Here is a 21,355-nt window from a genome sequence, read left to right as displayed (position 1 = left end):
TATCTTACTCAAACCAAGTATATCACCGATCTCTTTAAACGTACCAATATGCTGGAATGCAAGCCCATTTTGACCCTAGCTATTAGTGGCCAATGCCTAAGTTTATCAGATGGCGAACCATTGTCTGATATCACCAAGTTTTGAAGTATTGTGAGGGCCTTGCAGTATCTTCGCTTCACTTATCCAGATATTGCCTTTACCGTTAACCAGGTTTGCCAGTTTATGCATAAGCCCACTACATCCATTGGGTTGCTGTTAAACGCATCCTCTGTTATCTTAAGGCTACTCCGAATCATGGTATTGTTTACCGGCCCAGTTCTCTTTAGCTCACTGCCTATGCTGATGCGGACTATGCTGAAGATCCTGACGACGTTGCTCCAGTGGTGGTTATTGTATTTTCCTTGGCGACAACCTCATATGAGCTCCAAGAAGCAACGTGGTGTCTCTCGCTCTAGTACTGAAGTTCAATATCACCAACTTACGTACATCGTTGTTGCTTTCTCTTGGTATCACACTTTTTTTCGCGAGCTTCATCTTCCACTTGCTCCCCTACGCCTCTGATGCGACAACATTATTGCCATTTATGTAGCCTCCAATCCAGTCTATCAACAACGCATGCGGCATGTTGAAGTTGACTATCATTATATTCGTGAAAAAGTCACTCACAATGAGATCATTGCTGGCTATGTCTCCTTTGTTGATCAGTTGGCAGATCTCCTTACCAAAGGCCTCTCGGCCGCTCGGTTTACTTTCTTGCTGTCGAAACAACCAGTTTGTGACCTCCCTGTCAATTTGCGAGGGCGTGATAAACCAGTATCTTCTCTGGTTGTTGCAACAGGTTCCAACTCCAACAAGGACAAGGATATTCGATCCCACTCCGATCAGGATGTTCATTCCAACTCCTACACGAACACACGAGCACCAGCCTAGTCCTAGATTGTTTAGTAGTTCTTTTCCTATTCTGATTGTAATTATATTATCTATATCCTTCTACACAATTACTTTGTAACCCTATATATATCAATGTTAATTGACTCACTCATTCATTGAGTTGAGATTCATAAATAATATCTTTCATAAACAAGAAGGGTTGTTTAATGTAGGGTGTATGTGGAGGGAGTGAGGTGTATGTATAGTGTGGAGTGTGTGGAGTGTGAGGGTAGTAAAGGAAAATATGTCAGCTGTCTTAAGATAAACTTTAACAGAAAAAGTAGATGTGGGATGAATTTAGTATGTGAGATGTATTCAACAATATGTGAAGTATCAATAAAATAGCCAAAACATGAAAGCAATAAACTGTTTAAATTATGAATTAAAATTGCGCCTGCTTGATAATCAATTTTTAAACCCTCTGACCACTTCCCCCTTTACCAATGTTATTTGTTACATCATGAACGTCTTGTAGAGCATAGACATAAGTTATTAAGTGAACATTTTGAAATTATCCATTTTCATAAGAGTGCTATTCATATACCTTTTTTACTTCTCACACACCCTTGTTAATTTTTATCCATTGATCTTCTTCAATTCATTCAATCTGACGGTAGAAAATTGAGATGGTAGTGAGAGAGGTAAGGGTGGATGTGTAGATAGCACCATCCTTTTCATAATTCACTTGTGCGATCCATACCTTCACGTTTAATAATGTTAGATAATAAATTAACGACGACCAAGTGAATAATCCTAATTGAAGTTAGTTTTATACACTTGTTACACAGTCAACAAAATCATTCCGGGCAGTGAATAATAATTCATATTAGTTGAAAAGATAGATTTGTTTTACTCAATTTTAGTTTCATCTAGTTTGCCTTGATTCCACCATGTTGTTTTTCTGTTTCTCTTGCCCTACAATTTTCACTTATCTTTTCTCTAGCACTAGCAGTCTAGCAAATTCTGCCATGCAATCTTTATGAAAAAAGACCAACAAAAGAATTAGAAAAACTTCTTGGATGCTCCGGAGAGCCCACTACTCCGGGTGTTAACCATCACGATTCGTAGGACCAACACCATTCGAAGGTGGTTGCCCGCCCTGCCTAAAACAGTCATGTTTGACTGGGCTTGCACATATTCACTAACTTACGCTGTGCCCCATCAGCTCACCCTAGCCCCAGGCCTTTTGTTCTTCTAACGTAAGCTCCAAGGCTTCACACCAAAAATCAAGATCTAACTGGTAAACACCCAGAGTACCCAGTACATTGGAGCACCAAAGAGAGTCCCCACAAATAGACAATAAGAAAGTTTGGCAAGTCTCTGTACAAAGCTGTTCTCTCTATACACAAAGGTTAAGCTGGTATTAACGTCTTGTGGGTGTCAAGAATCAGAACCGAATGAACATATACCCTATTGTGTTGTAACATTATTACTCAACAAGGAACGTTTGTGAACAAAGCCGAATGCTCATCAGCATATACTTCTGTTCTACTTCATCTATATATTTAATGCTGATCAAGATAAGCTAGAGCTCTAACCTTCATCGTTTCCTACTGTAACTACTAGGAAACATTGTAATGTTAGACTAAGTTAACACGAGAAAAATTAATATTGTAAACTCCAACTACAACAAGGCCTGCAGCAACAAATTAATAAATCCGAATACTGTTACCTTCTCTTTAGAATCGACACAACCATCACCCTATATAGTCCCTAGAAGCACAACTATCTCATCCAACTCAAATTTAGTTAATCAGTTTTCAACAATGGCCTCCAGAACTTCAAGCCTCAGATTCTTCTCACTAACAATTTTTTCATTTGCCATTGTCCAAATGGCAATAGCCGGAGACCCGGACATTATTACTGACTTCATAGTGCCGCCAAATGCAAATGGAACTGTAGATGGAAACTTCTTTACATACACCGGCTTTCGTGCCCTTGTTGAAGCAGACCCTCCCACAGCCTTCAAGGTTATAAAGGCATCATTGGCTGAATTCCGTGCTCTTAATGGGCAGAGTGTTTCATATGCCGTCCTTCAGTTCCCAAATGGCACTACCAACCCACCACACACTCATCCTCGCTCGGCTGAGCTACTTTTCCTCGTTGGTGGTACGCTTGAAGTTGGTTTCGTTGACACCAAAAACAACCTCTTTACGCAGACGCTTCAGACAGGTGATCTGTTTGTGTTTCCCAAGGGACTTGCGCACTTTCAGTACAATGCTGATGCAGAAAACCCAGCCATAGCAATTTCTGCATTTGGAAGTGCAAATGCAGGAACCGTATCAATACCCTCCACCTTGTTCACCACCGGCATCGACGACATTGTGTTGGCTATCTCCTTCAAGACTGATGTTGGCACCATTCAAAAGCTCAAGGCTGGTCTTGCTCCCAAGCCGTAAAGATAGTTACATAATCAGAGAATTGATCACCAGTATTGCATTGTTTGTTGAATAATTACCAGTAATGCGTTCAAAGGGTGTGCCATCAGCCTGTATTACATTGTTTGCCATAATTAATTTATTCTCGACTATATCATAACATTTCCTTGATTATTTGTGGTGGATTAATGTTTTTTTTTTTGTATTAAATAATATTTTGCTTTTACAATTCAGTATAAAAGTTTTTTTTCTTTAAAAAGGGCGCATGTCTGATTCATAATACTTAGAGCTGTAGTTGGACCAGTTCTGGGGAAATTGAGTAAACAAGAAGGGTTGTTCGATGTGGGTGTATGCGGAGGGTGTGAGGTGTATGTGTCCCCTCTTTTTTTTCCTCCCCTTCGCTCCCCTCCTATTTGAACGGTTACAGTTAAGCCACGTTAACATCTTATATTAATTTTATATAGAAAGAGAAAGACAAAATAGAGATTGTGAGAGGAGGGGAGGGAAAGGGATGGAAAGAGGAGATGAGATAATTCTAATCCGTATGTATAGTGTGGAGTGTGCAGGTAGTAGTGGAAAATATGTGGATAGTGTATTGAGATAAACTGTAACTGAAAAAGTAGATGTGGTGTGAATTTAGAATGTGAGGTGCATTGAGTAATGTGGGTTGTCAATAAAATAGTTCAAACAAGAAAGCAATAAACTGTTAGTTTTACAATAAATTATGATTTCGAATTGTGCTTGCTTGACAATCAATTCTAAGGGTAATGCTAGGGAGACCAAATTTTTTAACCAAATTTGTAAACCAAACAGTGTGTCACTAATAAGAAATAAGCACGTTAATCGACACTTAGTTAATAAACCAATAATCTACAACCACATCATTTGGTTTAAAAAATTTAGTATCGTTAGCATTACCCTTCTTTTGAACCCTCCCACGACCTCTCCCTTTCTCCACTCCTCATTTCTCTCGTATACTTTCTCCTTTAACTCTAAGCAGAAGAAAACTAAAAGCTAAGCCAACGACTTGTAATGATCGTTCTCTTCCCTAAACCAAGACCTAGGTTTGAGTCATGCTGTCGAAAATTCCTCTTGGTCGGCGATCTGTAAAAATAAAAAAGGAGCTAAGACCCCTCTTTGTAAGTTTTCCGGTTGACTTGTGGTATGCCCTGGACCTTGGATGGGGTAGCCTCCCCTCCCCCTGATCTTTTAAAATACACAAAAAAAAAAAAAAACTAAAAACTAAAGACTAAAGCAAATTACAAAATGTGCCGTAAAATTTTGTATTACTGAACGAATTCAATTTTTTTTTTTTTTTAATTTCTTGTAGTGTTATTTGCGGCTAGAGGCTGACAAAGACTATTAACAGTCTAAGAATTATGTGACTTATGTCCAGCAGCAAGAAGTACTGATGCTGTTTGAGTTAATTGGTACCCAAAATACTAGTTTTTGTTTTCTTTTTCTTTTTTTCCGAACCAAAATACTGATTTACACCAACCTGGGACGCAATTGGTTGAACTAAAATACTAGATTGTTGGTTGTTTCCAAAATTTTGCCACAACGTAATATAAAACTGGGCAACGGAGGAATGGAGTTTGGCCATACAACCACTCTGATGCTATAAGCTGCAGACTGCAGGTAATTAACATTGATTAACAGATAGCAATGGATGTTGTTAATTTAGCCCATACCTTGAACCAAAAAGGGTTTAACCTGTTGAATTATAAGTCTATAGCTGATTAGTATTACTGAAATAAGATGAGTTTATTTGTGTATTCACTTGAGCATATATGCCAAGTGTGAGGTCATAAGATGTAAGGCTAAAATAGCCATGTGTAGTGATCCTATAAATTAGCTAGATGTGTGGCTGAGATCAAGTGTGATGTGTGTGGATCTAGCTAAGGCAAAACGGTCATGAGATGCACGTGTGTGTGCTTATTTTTCCATTAAGAGAGAAATATATTCTTCTCTGCAACTTCTGCAAGAGAGAAGAGAACATTCATTCCTTTTGCATCCTTCAATCCTCTCTATCTCCATATCTTATAACCCAGAAAAATAAAAGAAAACAACATGGCCTCAAAGCCAGGTTCAATCATCTGAACCTGGGCGTAAATCTATGAACTCATTGAGCTGAGTTGAAGCTCAGTGAAAGTCACCAGAGACCCATTATCATCTGAGAAGAGAAATCAACCCATTCAGACCAAAGATGTCTAGATTTGGAGGCTCGGAAGTGAGAAGTCCAATTTTCTCCGGTGAGAACTACAAGTTCTAGAGAATCAAGATGGTGACAATATGTTTCTTTCTATTCCAGAAAGCACTAGGAAGTTCTGAACACACCTGTTGCTCAAATTCCTTTTGTAAGCACTCAACTTTACTTTTAACTATTTTAGTTGTGAATTATTCTTCAGTCCTTTTAAAATGTAATTCTTCTTTTAAAGAGCAAAGAAACTTCTCTTTGTTTTAAATTAAATTGACATATTGGGTTTGTGGTTCTCTAAAGAATTGAAAACATACCTTGGTTCTTTCGACTTCAGTTTCTATTTATTTTTCAGAAACTTTGATGGAATATAACATATTAATAAAAAGGGTTCCAATTACTGCATGACTCAAACCTTTTACCATGACGAATGGAGTTTCGAAGCATACTCCATCTTCTAGTACTGCCGCATCCGAAACCTTGTGTTGGATTTTCATTGGTTGATCCAATGCATTCCGAACACCTTGTATGGTTTTGGAGAAATACTTTGTGTGTAAGACTCCTTCATCTATGCACTTTAAGTCTATTTCGAAATCAACGAGCGTTTCCACATAACACTTGAAAGTTTTGTTCATAATAAAGGTAATCACGGAATACCATTTTTGGGAAATTACTTTATCAATATTGCTGACAAACTTCAAGGTTGAGATGCCTGTGTTTGGATTAGTGAGTTCTAGTACTGGTTCGAGATCTTGCAACTTCTTCTTCCTTTCCATAAAATCGCCCATCAATTCCTGAAACTCGCTTTTACATTTTGTTTTGCTAGCTTTTGCTTTGAACTTCATCTGTTAGAGAGAATTGATAGAGTTCGAGGACTTGAACCTTTTGTTTTAGTTCACAGAGTTCTTTGTTTGTAGCATTGATTTAATGTTGTAGCTCATTTACAGTTGATTCTATTTTTTACCGAACTTTCAACCATTCTATCAATTACTATTTTAAAGCTATAAGCTTTAACTAGTTGTTTTACTATATTTTTCTAAAGTTTCTCATTTTTCCAAAGGATCTTCTAACTTATCAATTAAGTCTAAAATTAGACTTTCTTCTTTGATAATAACACAGAAATTAAGATTTTTCATATATGACATGAACAATCTTCTTCTTTTGAGCTAGAACTACTATTTTCAAATGCAGACTCAAATAATTCTTCATTTCAGGAGATGTGACCTCATCTTCACTTTCTTCAGAATCAGAGTTCAACATCAATTGGCACAACTGTCACTTTAATCCTTCGTCAAGATTATGATTATTAATTTTGTATTTCATCCTACATTGATGTTGCATGTGTCCAACTCTTCCGCACTTGCAACAAACAAGAGGCTTTTCTTTTAATCATTTCCTCTTCCCTTCTTGTTTGTGAGAATGATATTTCTTTTTCTAAAAGGACCTATAAGGTTTTGAGGATTTTTAGGACTTTCTTTTGAATATCTTTTGTGAAATTTTTTATTTTTCTTAAATGGTTTTCTTAAGGAAGATGATTTACACTTAAGCTCAAATCCAAATTGCTCACAGAAATCACCCATTTCTTTTTGCCCTATACTCTTTTGCTTTTCAAGCTGCTTCTTAAGTTTCATATCATTACATAGTGCTAAACCTTCAATACAAATTTTAGCCGTTAATTCTCCATAAGTTAGTCTATCATATACTATGACTCCTCCACACTTATTTCTAAGTCTGTTTCACACCTTCTCTGCAAAAAGAGCAGGTAATCTAGAAAGAAATTTCTCTTCTGTATTACAATCAGATCTAATGAAAACCTTAGAATAAAGGACATCTTTATACTATCAAAAGTGAGATAGTGTTGGACATGTTAGATTCATCAAGATTTCTCTAGATCTATCAAATTAGAGCTCAGCTATTCCATAAAGTGAAGTGTAATTGTATAATAAGGGTATTAACTGAATCTTCTTGTCTTACAACTTCTCCATTTATTTCTATCTGGCTAGTTGCTGAAAGGATTTGTTCTTTTGCTTCATCGCTTAGATGGAAATCCCACCATCCACAAAGTTGTCCAATAAATCCCGCAGCCATAATCTAGGCGATGGTTCCATCAAAATTTCCTTTTATCTTACTAGCTATTGAGAACATAAACATATGTCTCATGGTAATAAGAATCATTGATGTTCCAATCAATCCATTGAATTGAACCCTTTCTTCCATATCATTTTCTTTTAATTGAAGGTCTACTAGGGTTGGTTTGGGATAATAATTCTTTGTGATAGCAGTTCTTTCAACTATCCTCCCAAATTTTATCCTATTTATCTCCGATTTGGGTTTAGGCTCTATGAATTGCTCTTCTAATTCAGAAATTTGAGCTACCGAAATTACCGAGATCTTTGGCTCATCTAACTTTATCGAACTTAATATTTTGGCCAAAGCATCTACAAAGCTATTATCAATAAATGGATGTTTTTCCAACTTATGATTCTTAAGTTTATAGGTTGGTTTAAGCATGGCTTTTCTAAAACTATCATTTTCCTTTTCATTCTTCTTTTCTTCAGAAGAAATGGGAGATGTTGCTTGTACTCTAGGATTCCAAATTCTAGATTTAAGAGAATCATATTACTCTTTAATGAGTTCTCTATTCTTGAGCCCTGTCTTCTTAAGGATTGAAGGAACAAGTTGGTATAATTATTTTGATGTATCACAACATCAACTCCAGTATGTAGAGAAGCATTTTGTCCTCCATCTGGTACTTCTTTATTTGGAGAGGCAATTGTTCCTTTTGGATTTTTTTGAATAGCCTTTTCTGGTTGATGTATTGCGTTTTCTTCTGTTCCTTCTTTCATTGTATAAATTCTAAATGAGTTGTTTGGAGTACTTATAATTGAGTATATTCAAGAAACTTGTATTTATTAGCACACCATTCAAATCAAGGAAAGAACCTTTTATTAAATTATTTTTCTATTATAAAGGTCTAGTGAAGTTTTCTCAAGAAGACTTTTCTTTCTTGACCATAGGATTTATTTTTACCGTTCTCTTTTCAAAGCATTTTCTTCACTAAGATAATCTTTATCAATGAATTAGTTATCTAGCTCAAATTTTGTTGTTACATTGCATATATGTTAGATTCAACATCATCCCAAGATTATTCTGGTTGGGGCGGATTCCTAGAAGGTGTGGCTCCTGTGTTTTCAACTTTGTACAATGGAAACTGGACTTGTTCGTTGGTCTTGCTAAAGCCTTTTAAAATGATTTTCTCATAGGAATTCGATCCTGAAGTTGATTTTTAGCCGAATTTGTCCTAAATGGGATAAGTCAGGTTACGCTTTGAAAATCAACGCTTAATCTATGACCTACACTTAGTAGGGTCGGCGTATTGTTTGAGAATTGTATTTCTACATCTCCGTCTTCGTATTGATTAATCTCATCTGATTCTTGATTTTGAATAAGTTTCGGGGGAGTTGCCTCCTGCAACTGTTGTGAAATATTGTAACACTCAAATTAAAACCCTATGATTGTAGTATATGAAAGTAGGAATCGTTTTAAGCCGGGGATTAAAAGGGATGCTAATCTACTCTAAACTGACTTAAAAACACAAAATAAAACTTAAAAACACTTAACTAGACTAATATGACTCAAAACAAACTAAAAAGACTCAAAACACACAAACTAAGTTGAATTGACTCGAAACAGACTCTAAAGGGTGATTTGGACGAAAATTACTTTTAACTTGACTCAAAACACTTAAAACACAATGTTGGACAGATTCTAACTAAGTTGACACAACAAAGTAAAGGGGGATTGGATTTTGGACGAAATTAAGGTAAAAACAAGCAGATTGTAAAGACTCTAAACAACTTGGACGAAATTGGGTGGAATATGGGTGAATGGCTAGCTAGAGGGTCCTTCTCCACACATGATATATGCATATAAACCAATTTCTAGTTATTTTTCCTTTAGACTATGAATGACAACACCCCAAGTTAGTTGCATCGCACAACTAACCATCAGATTTTCCTTATTTCACTGAATTAGATGGAATACGCATCTAAACCAAATTATCTTTCTCAAGTTCCCTATATGAAACGCATGATAGAGATACATGTCAAAAGTCATTAAGTTCTATAAAAATCATAAGCATTGACAAGACATTCATCACTATGAAACGCATGAGACTCATACCAAGGATTTACTTAACACGATTGTGACTAGCAACCTCCACTACTTGTGAATATAAGTAAATAACTATTACGTGAGACCCCCTTATACTCTAGCATCAAATCCATGCATGCAAATTAAGTGTCGACCCCCAACCCACATACATAAACAAGTTTTAATAACTTAGATAAGCAAATCACATTCATGCCTTAAAAAACAATAACTGGACGTAATCAATTCATATAAAACATATAATCATGGCTTCGAATTCACCTCTAACTAAAAAGAAATTAGTTCCACATGTTTGCAAAACAAAGATAATTAAACTTAAACATTAAGAACAAAGATATAATACACCTAGAAACACTCCAGGTGGCTCCTCCTTCCTTCCTTGCTGCCAACAATGGGGATTTGTATGAATTTAGGCTCTTGAGGTGTGGTGGATGGTGTGGTGTGACTTTGTGGTAAAGGGTGGTGCTTTATGAGTGTTGTGGCATCATGTATTTATAGGGTGAAGGGAAGGCATGAATTTGGGCTGAAAATGAGAGGAATTAGGACTCCAAATCACCAAAGAACAAGGATACTTTCAATCAGATTCTAAAGAGGACAAGGAATGGTCCTTGTGGCAGATTCTAGAACTTCTAGAATGGTTACATGTGGCATAAACTCAATGCACGAAAATAGGACTTCTAGAACTTGATATTTAGGTGATTTAATGTGAAAAGGAGTCCTCTTTGAAGTTGGAATTAAGGTAGGAAAAGAGTAGGATAGGATAAGATAAAATAAGGTTGGATAAGGTGTGGATAAGATAAGGAAATTTAGATAAGGTTCCTTATTTCTTGCTCTTTCCTTATCTTCTTTGCATTTGGACTTCTTTCTCCAGATTTTTAGCCTTTCCTAGCATCTCTTGACTTCAATTACGTCCATCCACATTGCTCCATAGTTAAGCTATCCAATCCATGCCCAAAACTGCTCCAAATAGCCTCAAAATGCACTTTCTTGCTCCTTTTGCCATTAGGACCTAAAAACATACGAAAATAGCTTAAAAGACTAAAATAGATAGTAATTAAGTAACTAAATGCAAGGAAACAACATAACTGAGTAGCATAAATATGCACTTATCAGCAACCTCCATCCTTTAGGTAGAGTCATTCTACCTAATTATTTTTTGTACTACCGTATGGGCTTTTCTTAAACTGGCTTGGAACAAAGTGGCCTGTCCCTTGTTGTCCATGACCTTGGCTTTAGGTACTATGGTATTTCCTTTATATGAAATCCTTGATTTTATTTATATTATATATGTACATATATATATATATGTATATATATATATATATGTACATATATATATATATATATATAGTTAGTTAGTTAGGTAGTACTTAAGTTCTTCTATAAATCTGTTGACCTTAAACATTACACAACGTACGACGCATGCCGGTCGAGTAACTTAATGAGTTAACTATGTCCTTAGATGGTTGATTGCTATCGGCATGCCAACTCGCTACCTAGCTTAGCTGAGCAAATACTTTTGAATGTGGTGGTATGATGGAATGTGTTCCCAACTCCGGAATCATGCGACCTTGGTCGAGGAAGCAACACTTTTGGCCTTGGATTCTATAACCTAAAGACAAGGTTGTGTAACTCGCAACGAAGTTCTAGGTCCTTACACTTGGTTCAGCAATCTCAACTATTTTAGTCAGAATATAGGTCCCTTGAACTAGAATTAGATTGTAGAGATAAAGATACTCAAATGAGAAGATTGTCTTTATTGTAAAATTGGTTTGGCAATTGATATGTCGAACTCTGAATGTCACATAATATCCGATTATAGAACACTCCACTTCACCTAGAAAGCTAATGCAGTGACGTCGTTCGGCAAAAGAATCAAAGACTCTTCACTGGTAGAGACTTAGGATAAATAACCAGTCAAAAAGGAGAATTGTTGTTTAACCATATTTTCAAGACTCCTTAGATGAGCTGATTCTACAACTCAGGTGTTTAGCCAAATTATCACCTTCATTGTTTGCCTTTGAAAAATTCTGTTTAACAAAATAGTAATATTCCATCGGCTACCAACCCAAACCTGTTTAACCAAACTAAATTTGTGCTGACTTTGTTAGTGGAGCAGTTAGTGTTTATTTATTTTTAATATTTCATTTTTTTAATATTTTGTTTATTATTTGATTAATTAGTTATAAGGGTAAAGTTGTCAATTTATTAGCAGAATTTGACTGAAGGAGTTATATGAAAATGAATTTAAACCTGAAGGGTATTAGTGTAATGTCTCAAATGTGTGGAGGATTTTGTGAAACCTCGATAAACCTTAAGTGATATTAGTGCAACCAACCTTGAACAAGAGCTTGCATAAAAAAAAAAATAAAAAAAATAAAAAAAAAAAAGGTGTGCAAAGGTCATTTTTTATCTCTATATTCTTCCTAGTTTTTAAACAGTTGTTTCTCGTTGGGCACAAACAAAACAACAGTATAAAATGCTTGATCTAGAATTTTTGGCTCAGGTATTAGACTCGTTTCCCTGGCATTTTGCTTTCAAACGTTAAGGTAAGATCTCTTCAAAAAAGTTAACTTGATCGGGTTTGGTTGTCAAATTTGAGCATACACTAGGAATTTAATATTTATTGGCGATGAAATGAGCACAATTTGTAATATGTTTAGGCATGATCTTGTCCATAAAATGACAAACAAACATCTGTGGAACTTCAATTACAAGAAGAAACATTGTAACCTTCATCTCCAATTTTGAAATCAGAAAGGCCTGCAGCAACAGCACAAACCCTAATCACCACGTTTTCTTTAGGGTTCATTCAACCCTGAACCTTATAAATATTGCCCTTGTGGCCAACGATCTCATCAGACAACCAAACATTAATAACACAATATTGAATATTTCTACAATTTAATCAAGTTTCCAACTATGGCAGCTCTCAAATTCTTTTCACTACTAATTGCTTCAATAGCATTTGTCCAAATGGCAATGGCCGGAGACCCGGACATTATTACCGACTTCATTGCTCCTCCAAACGGAAAAGTAGATGGCAACTTCTTTACATACACCGCATTTCGCGCTGTTGTTGGGGGCGGCCCTCCCACGGCTTTCAAGATATTAAAGGCAACCATGGCTGAGTTCCCTGCTCTCAATGGCCAGAGTGTTTCATATGCCGTCCTCGAATTCCCATCTAATAGTACCAATCCACCACACACTCATCCTCGCGCCGCTGAACTCCTTTTCCTTATTGACGGTACCCTTGAAGTCGGTTTCGTGGACACCAAAAACAAACTCTTTACACAGACCCTTCAAGTAGGTGATCTTTTTGTATTTCCCAAGGGACTAGCACACTTTCAGTACAATGCTGATCCACAATTCCCAGCTCTGGCAATTTCTGCCTTTGGAAGTGCAAATGCAGGAACCGTATCAATACCCAGCACCTTGTTTGCCACCGGTGTTGACGACAATGTCTTGGCTATCTCCTTCAAGACCGATGTTGCCACCATTCAAAAGCTCAAGGCTGGACTTGCACCCAAGCCATGAGGACAGAATTGTTAACCAGAAGTTCAATGTTCAGCTCAAGCAATTTTCTATCCCTTTTTTACTTCTAATTCTGTTTGAATAATTTACCCTTAATGTATTCAAAGGGCATGTTCCTACAAATGATTATGGTTAACCAACTAAAATCTTTACTTTCTTTTCCATTGTTTTTCCTCAATGCCAAACGTCCTAAAGTTAAACAGTACAGAGAAATATACTCATCCGAGATAGCAAGTAAAACAGAATTATGCTCTAAGCCTATAAAACAGACCAAAAAGAAAAGGCAGCATATAAAATCGGACCCGTCTGTAAATACAAATTCTTAACGCAAAGCTCAGTTTTTTTTTTTTTTTTTTTTTAGTTGAACGTAAAGCTCAGTTAGCGAGGACAAAAACTACATAACATTCCAGTTCTTCAATGCTAATACTGCCATAAACTACATCCGCCCCCAAAATTTATGGATAAAATCGTCGGAGATGAAACATATGCAAGTCGCTTACAGTCTTCTACCTCTTCTGCCACCCTTTCTTCTGGTGCTGTGAGTGGGAATTGGAGTCGCATCCTCTGGAAAACAAAAAGCAAGAATGATTCAAGACCACCACTGATAAAAGGATTGGCATACAAAGTTAAATCGTTCTAGGTTCAGTCGGTACATTACTATATCTCACAACAGAAACCCCTACCAAATCACCTAAGCTAGAACGATGACGAGGATAGGTTGCACTCTTTTTCATGCAATAGTCGTGCAATAGTGATCTTAAACATTCTTTTAGAAATAAAAGGGCTAATCGATCCGGCCAATCCTCATTCCAGATCGAGCATGGGCCCGTAGTGGAGAGTGAGGACCATGACCAGGAGTCTTGGTTTTGTTGCCTCCAGTGGCACGGAGCATAATACGAAGAGCAATAATTCTAAGTTCCTGTTAAGAATTGAAAGTCAACTCATCATACTGATTAAACTCTATCATTTGGTAGCAAATCAACCATAACCTATTCAGGTTGGCAATAGTATTCAGTTTCTAATCATGAACGTGGTTAATGAGAGATGAGGATGACCTTGCATCTCTGAGACACGTCCTGTGCAGCAAGCATGGCCGCATCTGGTGAAGACTCATCCCGATCAGCCTGTACCTTCATACCACCTATATTTGGTTCGTATGTTAGAATTTTGACTTCAGATACAGCTACTCAGGCCTACAACCAATGCAAGCAAAACATAGAACCCCAAATACCATTAAAGAAAAATACAAACTACAATGACAATGCGGAAACAGCCATGTCAAATATTCACATCAAAATTGGAACCAACTGATAAACTTCCTAGACCAGCCAATCTTAAGCTTGAGAAATACTCACGACTAATTTTGGCCACGCCCCAGTGCGCCGAACCGAAGCCTCCGTATAAACTCCAATATGACTCAGAAAAAAATTCGTGGGAAGTGTATGTCTTTCAAGGGGCATGGAAATCAAGCATTCAAGAAACAGTTTCTCCCAATCGCAACCAAATGTGGTTTGAATCGGATGTTACTACATCTATAAATTTTTAATGTTTCATACTTCAGATGAGTATCTACCTGATCAACTTGGGTATTCAGTAAGAGAAGAAAAACAATCACAAGAATTATGGAATCAGAATCTCTGATATAATTGATGACGGGTCAAGCAACTTAGCTTGTCCTCATACTATCAGCAGTACACATGCAGGCATATGATAATTTCTTACAATTCTAATGTACAGCTGTTACATCTTGTTAGCTTGATTAGTGAATAAGTCGTTAGTTACTAGAGAATCCACAAATGTGGCTTCGGCTACTCTTTGTTATCATCTATAATATAGATTTGTACATTTGTTTTTGCTAAAGTAACGAGAAGTAGCTACGAAAATGGGAATGGTGATGCAAAATTGGATTCAATTCTCACAGAGCAACCAACTTGCTTTCTGTGTGTATATTCATTTACTCATCACGGCCAATGGCTGTTATAAAATGTGTTTTTTTTTAAAAAAAAATAACTAACTAAAAAATATATAAAGAAACAACAAAATTGCACATTTACTATAATACAATATTTCATGAATAATCATATAGTCAAAATGTATTACAAGATGTACAAAGCTACCACCAATGATTTAAACTACACATGAATTCCAAATTGGCTCTAAAAACAAGGAAATTGTCACTTGAAAGACTTCACTTTTCTTTGAACACCTCCAAACGAAGTCCTTTGATAGTGAAATACTACTCGTAATGCTTGAACCTCACTAATTGCTCTCTTTATTTGTATAGACAAAAGCATGGAACAAAAGAAAATCTAATTTATCTAATAAAAACGAAGCATAAGAAAACTAACAGTTTTAAACAATCCCATCCAACTACTGGAACATCAATAAATCTAATATCATAACATTTATTCATATATAAAACTTTGAAAGAAAACTCCTGTCTCAAGAACATCATATATACAAATTCAATCTACAAAACCATCGATTTCACTAATATAAATAAAATAATAAATTAAAAAATCCAAATACATATCAACTATGGACTCGTTTGGAAAATAATTTTAAAATGACTAAAAGCGCTTTTGTTAAAATTAATTTGAGTCCCTAAAGCATTTTAAATGTTTTTTGGAAGAAGTGTCAGATATATGCTTCTTGCAAGAAGCACTTAAAATGATTTTTTAAGATTCACTTGAATTTTTACTAAGAATTGGTTTTGAAAACAATTTCACCAAAAGTGTTTTAATAATTTTAAATGTACTTCCAAACAAGCCTTATATATCCCATTAAGTTTAATGTGAGCAAGCTTATTAAATGGAGAAAATCCACTAACTATTGAAACTGAGCAACACAAAATATTTAATAAAGCAAAGATAATTAATTAAAATAAAATAAAAGGAATGAAGAAAGAACATTTTCGCAAAAAGAATTCTACCAGATTCCTCCACAAGGAGCACCGCTCCAATTTGGTCTTTGCCCTAGCCAACTCAATCGCAGAAAGCACCATCAGCCAATACTTAACCTAAAATTTTAAAATAATATGTTGTAAACTCCAAATCTTGAAGCATAAAAATCACCTAAATTATGGAGATTCATTTAACAAAGGAAGAGTAAATAGATGGAAGATTTGTTGATAGAACCTAGCCTACGATGCACGGATACTTCTGTTTGGCCCCATATTCCATATCCCGTATTTGATACTTGATCGGATACTATACTTGCCCGATACTCTCGGATACTCGTTCGACACGTATCTTGGTTAATGGACACGAATTGGACAAAATGGATATGCGTATCCTACAATTAAGATACATGTATTCAGCTTTTATGATACATTTACACTTTCAGAAAAGGTAATGAGGAGGAGAAAATTGTATAACTAATAGGAGACATCTATAATTGAAAGTTGTTGAATACAGAGAGTTTGCCTCTAATTAAAACCATGAATACGACTCTCACACTTCTTCTATTGTATAAAGAGGATTAGATTTTGAACTTTTCTTCTCTAACAACTCAAATGTACTTGAATTTAAATGATGAATTATGTTTTAAAATGTATATTTTGTTACTATATACATTTTTATTTTCCGTATCCATAGCGTATCGTATCTTAATTTTTAGAGATTTTTCAAATCGCCGTATCTATATCCGTATGGATCCTTCATAGAACCCAGAATATTTAAAAACAAAATATGAAAGGTTCGAAAACAATTGACTAATGTCAGAGTAGATGGAAAACAATTGACCAAACCTCCTTCAAATTGCAGAGTTGATGGAAAGTGAAAATAATCAATTTTCGTTAAAAACCAACCATGTCAGTGAAATCGGTGAAATTTTTAGTTGTGACAGAAACACAGATAGTATACCACGTGTTTTTATGTAAGTAGTAGAAAATTTTAATTTTTAAGTTATTAACCTTTTAACACATATATCCCACCATTTATATAAGGATACATAGTGTACCGTCCCGTGTGACAGTCACATTGAAAAATCTCTTGTGAAATCGTAAGTGGATTCGCTGTTGTACTGGCCAGCCATTGTACAATCCTGCCGCAAAGCCGATGAAACAAGACTCGAAAATTCTAGCTTTATCAAAACCCCTAATAAACAGAATGGAGGGTCAGAAATACAGTGAATCCAAAACAACAATACAATTGCAGAATTTAAGATGTATTCAAATGAGGATTTGAAATATTTTAATAGATTTATAAATAAAAAAACTAATGAAAATAACTTTAATACTTTCAATTTTAACCAAAAATTATATTATAATTTTATTTAATTATAAGAACAACGTTAAACCAGTCTAATTAAAATATCCCAACGTCTAATGTCCTTCCAAAACTCTCTGCTACGCTCTGTCGCCCCCTCTCTATCTCCTCTTCCGTTGCTCCGTCGCCCCAACATTGACCACCTCTGCCATCTCACTCGCTCTCAATCATCATCAGGTACTACCGTCACTCATGTCCTCATTGTCTCCGCCCATTGACGCCGAACAGCACTGCATCAGCGTCTACAACATCACCGTTGGAGTTTCCCGTCGAGATTCACCAAGAGGATAGGGTCTACATTTCGGAGTTGATCTTCGGACACCTCCTGACCAGTATCAACTATGATGATACGGTGAAGAAGACCACCGGTGGACGCAAATGCTACGGCGCCAAGCTTACGAACATTTTCTCCACCGAGTTCATCATCGAGACGGTGAACGGAATGCGATAGAAGAAGTATAAGCAGGTATAAAATTGTGGATTCTCTAATTTATGTGATGTTTGATTTGTGTTTTAGGGTTTTTGTGTTTTGTGGAATTTAGGAATTAGGATTTGGTCTTCTATTTTAGGGTTTGGTGTGTATAAAATTGTGAATTTTAGGGTTTCACTGTTTGGTGGAATTGCAGAATTAGGATTTCGTCTTCCATTGTGATAGTTCATTTGGTGTAATTTCGTTTTGTAACTTGTGAATTATTGGGGATTACTGTGACTAATTTTTCTATGGGTTTGACTAATTTGTGATTGTTCGTTTTATGGACTTAAAAGTATGTTTATCTTGAGCACCTATAAGAGGTCTTGAGAAGATGATGAACACGGAAATGGCATTGAAAGCCAACAGAAGAGAATTTTAAAGAATTTTGAGATTTCATTTTAAAGAATCCACACACACACACATACACACATATATATATATATATATATATATATATATATATATATGCACACATTTATTCAGAAATATGAATATATACTAGCTAGTATGCATATAGTTTTTGACGGTGATTAGTAGTTGAATTGAACCATTAAATAGAATTATATATAAAACTATGACAGAAACTTGGCAACGTCATAATCAAACCAAAAGTATACTTTAACAGAAGTGAAGAACTTTACCCCGATCCCTGAATTTTTTTTTTTTTTTTTTTTTTGAAGTCCAGTGTCTATACAACCAAATTCTTAGACTTTTCTTTTTAGGAGTTATTGTCAAATTATATTGGAAAGTGGTCTTGTTATCGCATCATGTAACTAAAGTTTTATAGTTTGTGTTCTTTGTCAGACAACCACTGCATAGTTTAATTAATAAATATCTGCTCTCATTCTTCCCACATAATAAGCTCCTTATTCGATGGAATTTATAGGATCCTGAAACAAAAAAGCCTTGTGTGAAGCTATTTTGACAAAGCGACCGGAAAGAAAAAGGGAGATACACTCGTTACATATATATGAAGGTAACAATGCTTTTTGTTACTTATTCTGCCTTTGTGATTGTGTTTGGACCTAATTTTACATTTTTGGCCCAAGCAATCGAAACCGTCGGATGATTATGAAAATTTAGAGATTTTCCCTGGCATTACTATTGATTTTAATCATAGTAATTATCTTGAAAATATCCTTAAAGCTTACAGAGTTCTGCGTGGGATTATTCTGCAGATAATCAAGAGTTTTATCGGAATGTAGAGAAATTAAAGGAGATTGCACAGTTGGCTACTTGCCAACCCCTTACAATCAACACGGCAATAAGGAGAGTTATGTGAGGGCTTGTCGTGCAACTTTAGGATTCTATCCTAATCAAAATGGTATCTAGTTAGTTGCATGGATTCCAAATTTGAATGGGTTTGCATGCAGAACCATGTGGAACAATGGTACAAGGATGCAACTTTGGATGATTAGCATATGGATATGCCATTTTTTATCCATTTGAAACATTAAGATGGTGATGTACCGTGAAGATTAAAAGGTCCAATGCATCGCAATGATTAACATTACGATATCACCAAAAGTCAAAGGATAATGCGTGGTAGTTCATGATTATTATTTCACAAGTTATGGTTCGTGGATGACTCTGCAACTTGGTTATTTGGTCATCGTGAAAGTTCACCCTTATAAATACATAACGATCTGCAACGAGGACAACTCTCTTCAAATCAACATACAAATTGCCCTGCGCAAAGCTTTTCAACAATCCTGAGATTTTTTCCTCTCCCCTTTTCTTCTCGCCAACACATCTTCAGTTTGGATAGACAGCACTGTGAAGGCAACTGGCGACATCTTCAATTTGGATACATAGCAATGAAGTCGTAGAATCAGCTGACCGAGGAGCATCTTCAGTTTAGATAGACAGCACCGCTTCGAGACTGATTGGTTATTTATCCAAGTCTTGGTCAACAAGGATTTCCGAGTTCTTGTTGGTAGATGTCATCTCATCAGCCTTCTCTGTAACGTCCCGACCCAAAAAATTTTATTTCAGAAACTAATTCCGGAATTACATTTAGTGGTAGGCCAAAAATAAACTCTTGTTTACTTACTACCATTAATCACAATTTATTTAATAAATTCTTAATTTCTCGCAAAATCTATAGCTAAATTTATTTACCAAAAACATAGGGTTAACCTTTAAACTAAACACCCAATCCCTTTTCTTCTTTCTAATTTTCAATAAAGATTAATCTAGGTCATTTTAAGACTGCATCTAACTCCCATTAGACTACCTACGTAAAAGATTTGTATTTTCATTAAACCAAATGATAAGATCACACGAGTATTTATATACAAGCTTTGACCTCTGCACATGTGTGGACTCCACACTCTAACAAACTATAACAACCAAAACAAAAAAGACAAAAAATATCTCAACAATTTAACAAACTAAGTTTTATCATTTTCTACTAAATGAGTTTTATTAGCCCCACCTCAAACTAAACTGAGGAACTCGAAGTGATAGTTTGTGTCTGAGAAGAAGAAATCTCGATTTTGGCAGTGACTTTATGCAGATGTCAGCTATTTGATCTTAAGAACAGACAAAATGTATGAGATAGCCTTGGAGAGAACCTTTTCCCTTATATAGTAATAGTCAATCTCAACATGTTTGGTGTGGGCATGGATGATTGGATTCCTAGCTAATGAGATAGCTGAAATATAATCACACCATAGTTTGGGAGCACAGGGAAGAACCAAACCAATGTCAACCAAAAGTTTGCAAATCCAAGTTATTTCTGCAGTAGAAGTAGCCAGAGACCTGTATTCAGCTTCAGTGGAAGATCTTGCCATTGTGGGTTGCTTTTTAGCATTCCAGCTAATAATAAACTGACCAAGAAAAATACAAAAACCACTAGTAGATCGTCAATCAAGTGAACAACCAGCCCAATTTGCATCTGAGAAGGTTGTAATGCTGAGAGGACTTGAATGTTTAGAAAACCATAAACCAATATCCAATGAACCTGTCAAATATCTCAGAATACGTTTATCAACTTGCAAATGAGAGAGCCATGGACTATGCATAAACTGACAGACAAGATTAACAGCAAAGGAAAGATCTGGCCGAGTCCATGTAAGACTGTAAACCCCCAAGTAAATACCTGTATTCAGCTGGATTTTTCAGAATAGGTGATGTGTGATCCAGTTTAGAAGTACTCATAGGTGTGGAGCATGGTTTTGCACCATCCATCTTAGCTTTTTGAAGAAGATCAAGAATGTATTTTGTTTAAGAAACAAAGATACCAGCAGTTGATCTTTTAACTTCAAGACCAAAAAAATAATGAGCACGTCCTAAGTCCTTGATAGGAAACAAAGAACTGAGTTGGGAAATCACAGATTGACAAGCTGCAGGAAATGGCTTGTGACTAGTATAACATCCACATAAACAAGAACAAAAACCAATG

General features: G+C 35.8%; 3 protein-coding genes across 3 annotated transcripts; 2 read left to right on the top strand and 1 right to left on the bottom strand.

The window, feature by feature from the left end:
* The first annotated feature begins 2,696 nt into the window (after window positions 1-2,696).
* LOC125477265 (germin-like protein 9-3) lies at window positions 2,697-3,329 on the top strand. Its single transcript, XM_048584210.1, has one exon. The coding sequence runs from the start codon at window positions 2,697-2,699 to the stop codon at window positions 3,327-3,329; it is 633 nt and encodes a 210-aa protein (XP_048440167.1).
* A 9,268-nt stretch (window positions 3,330-12,597) lies between these two features.
* On the top strand, window positions 12,598-13,212 carry LOC103941600 (putative germin-like protein 9-2). The gene has a single exon (XM_009351807.2). It carries the CDS (start codon window positions 12,598-12,600, stop codon window positions 13,210-13,212), a length of 615 nt encoding a protein of 204 aa, XP_009350082.1.
* A 358-nt stretch (window positions 13,213-13,570) lies between these two features.
* On the bottom strand, window positions 13,571-14,345 carry LOC125477269 (40S ribosomal protein S14-like). Its single transcript, XM_048584215.1, has 3 exons — window positions 14,265-14,345; window positions 14,001-14,128; window positions 13,571-13,775 (listed from the first exon to the last, which is right to left on the bottom strand). The coding sequence occupies exons 1-3, from the start codon at window positions 14,343-14,345 to the stop codon at window positions 13,706-13,708; spliced, it is 279 nt and encodes a 92-aa protein (XP_048440172.1). The 3' UTR covers window positions 13,571-13,705.
* Window positions 14,346-21,355: the final 7,010 nt, after the last annotated feature.

The sequence above is a fragment of a genome, unplaced genomic scaffold (assembly GCF_019419815.1).
Source record: "Pyrus x bretschneideri cultivar Hongxiangsu unplaced genomic scaffold, Pyrus_bretschneideri_v1 Contig209, whole genome shotgun sequence".
NCBI lineage: Eukaryota > Viridiplantae > Streptophyta > Magnoliopsida > Rosales > Rosaceae > Pyrus > Pyrus x bretschneideri.
This window is presented reverse-complemented; position numbering and strand designations above follow the sequence as displayed.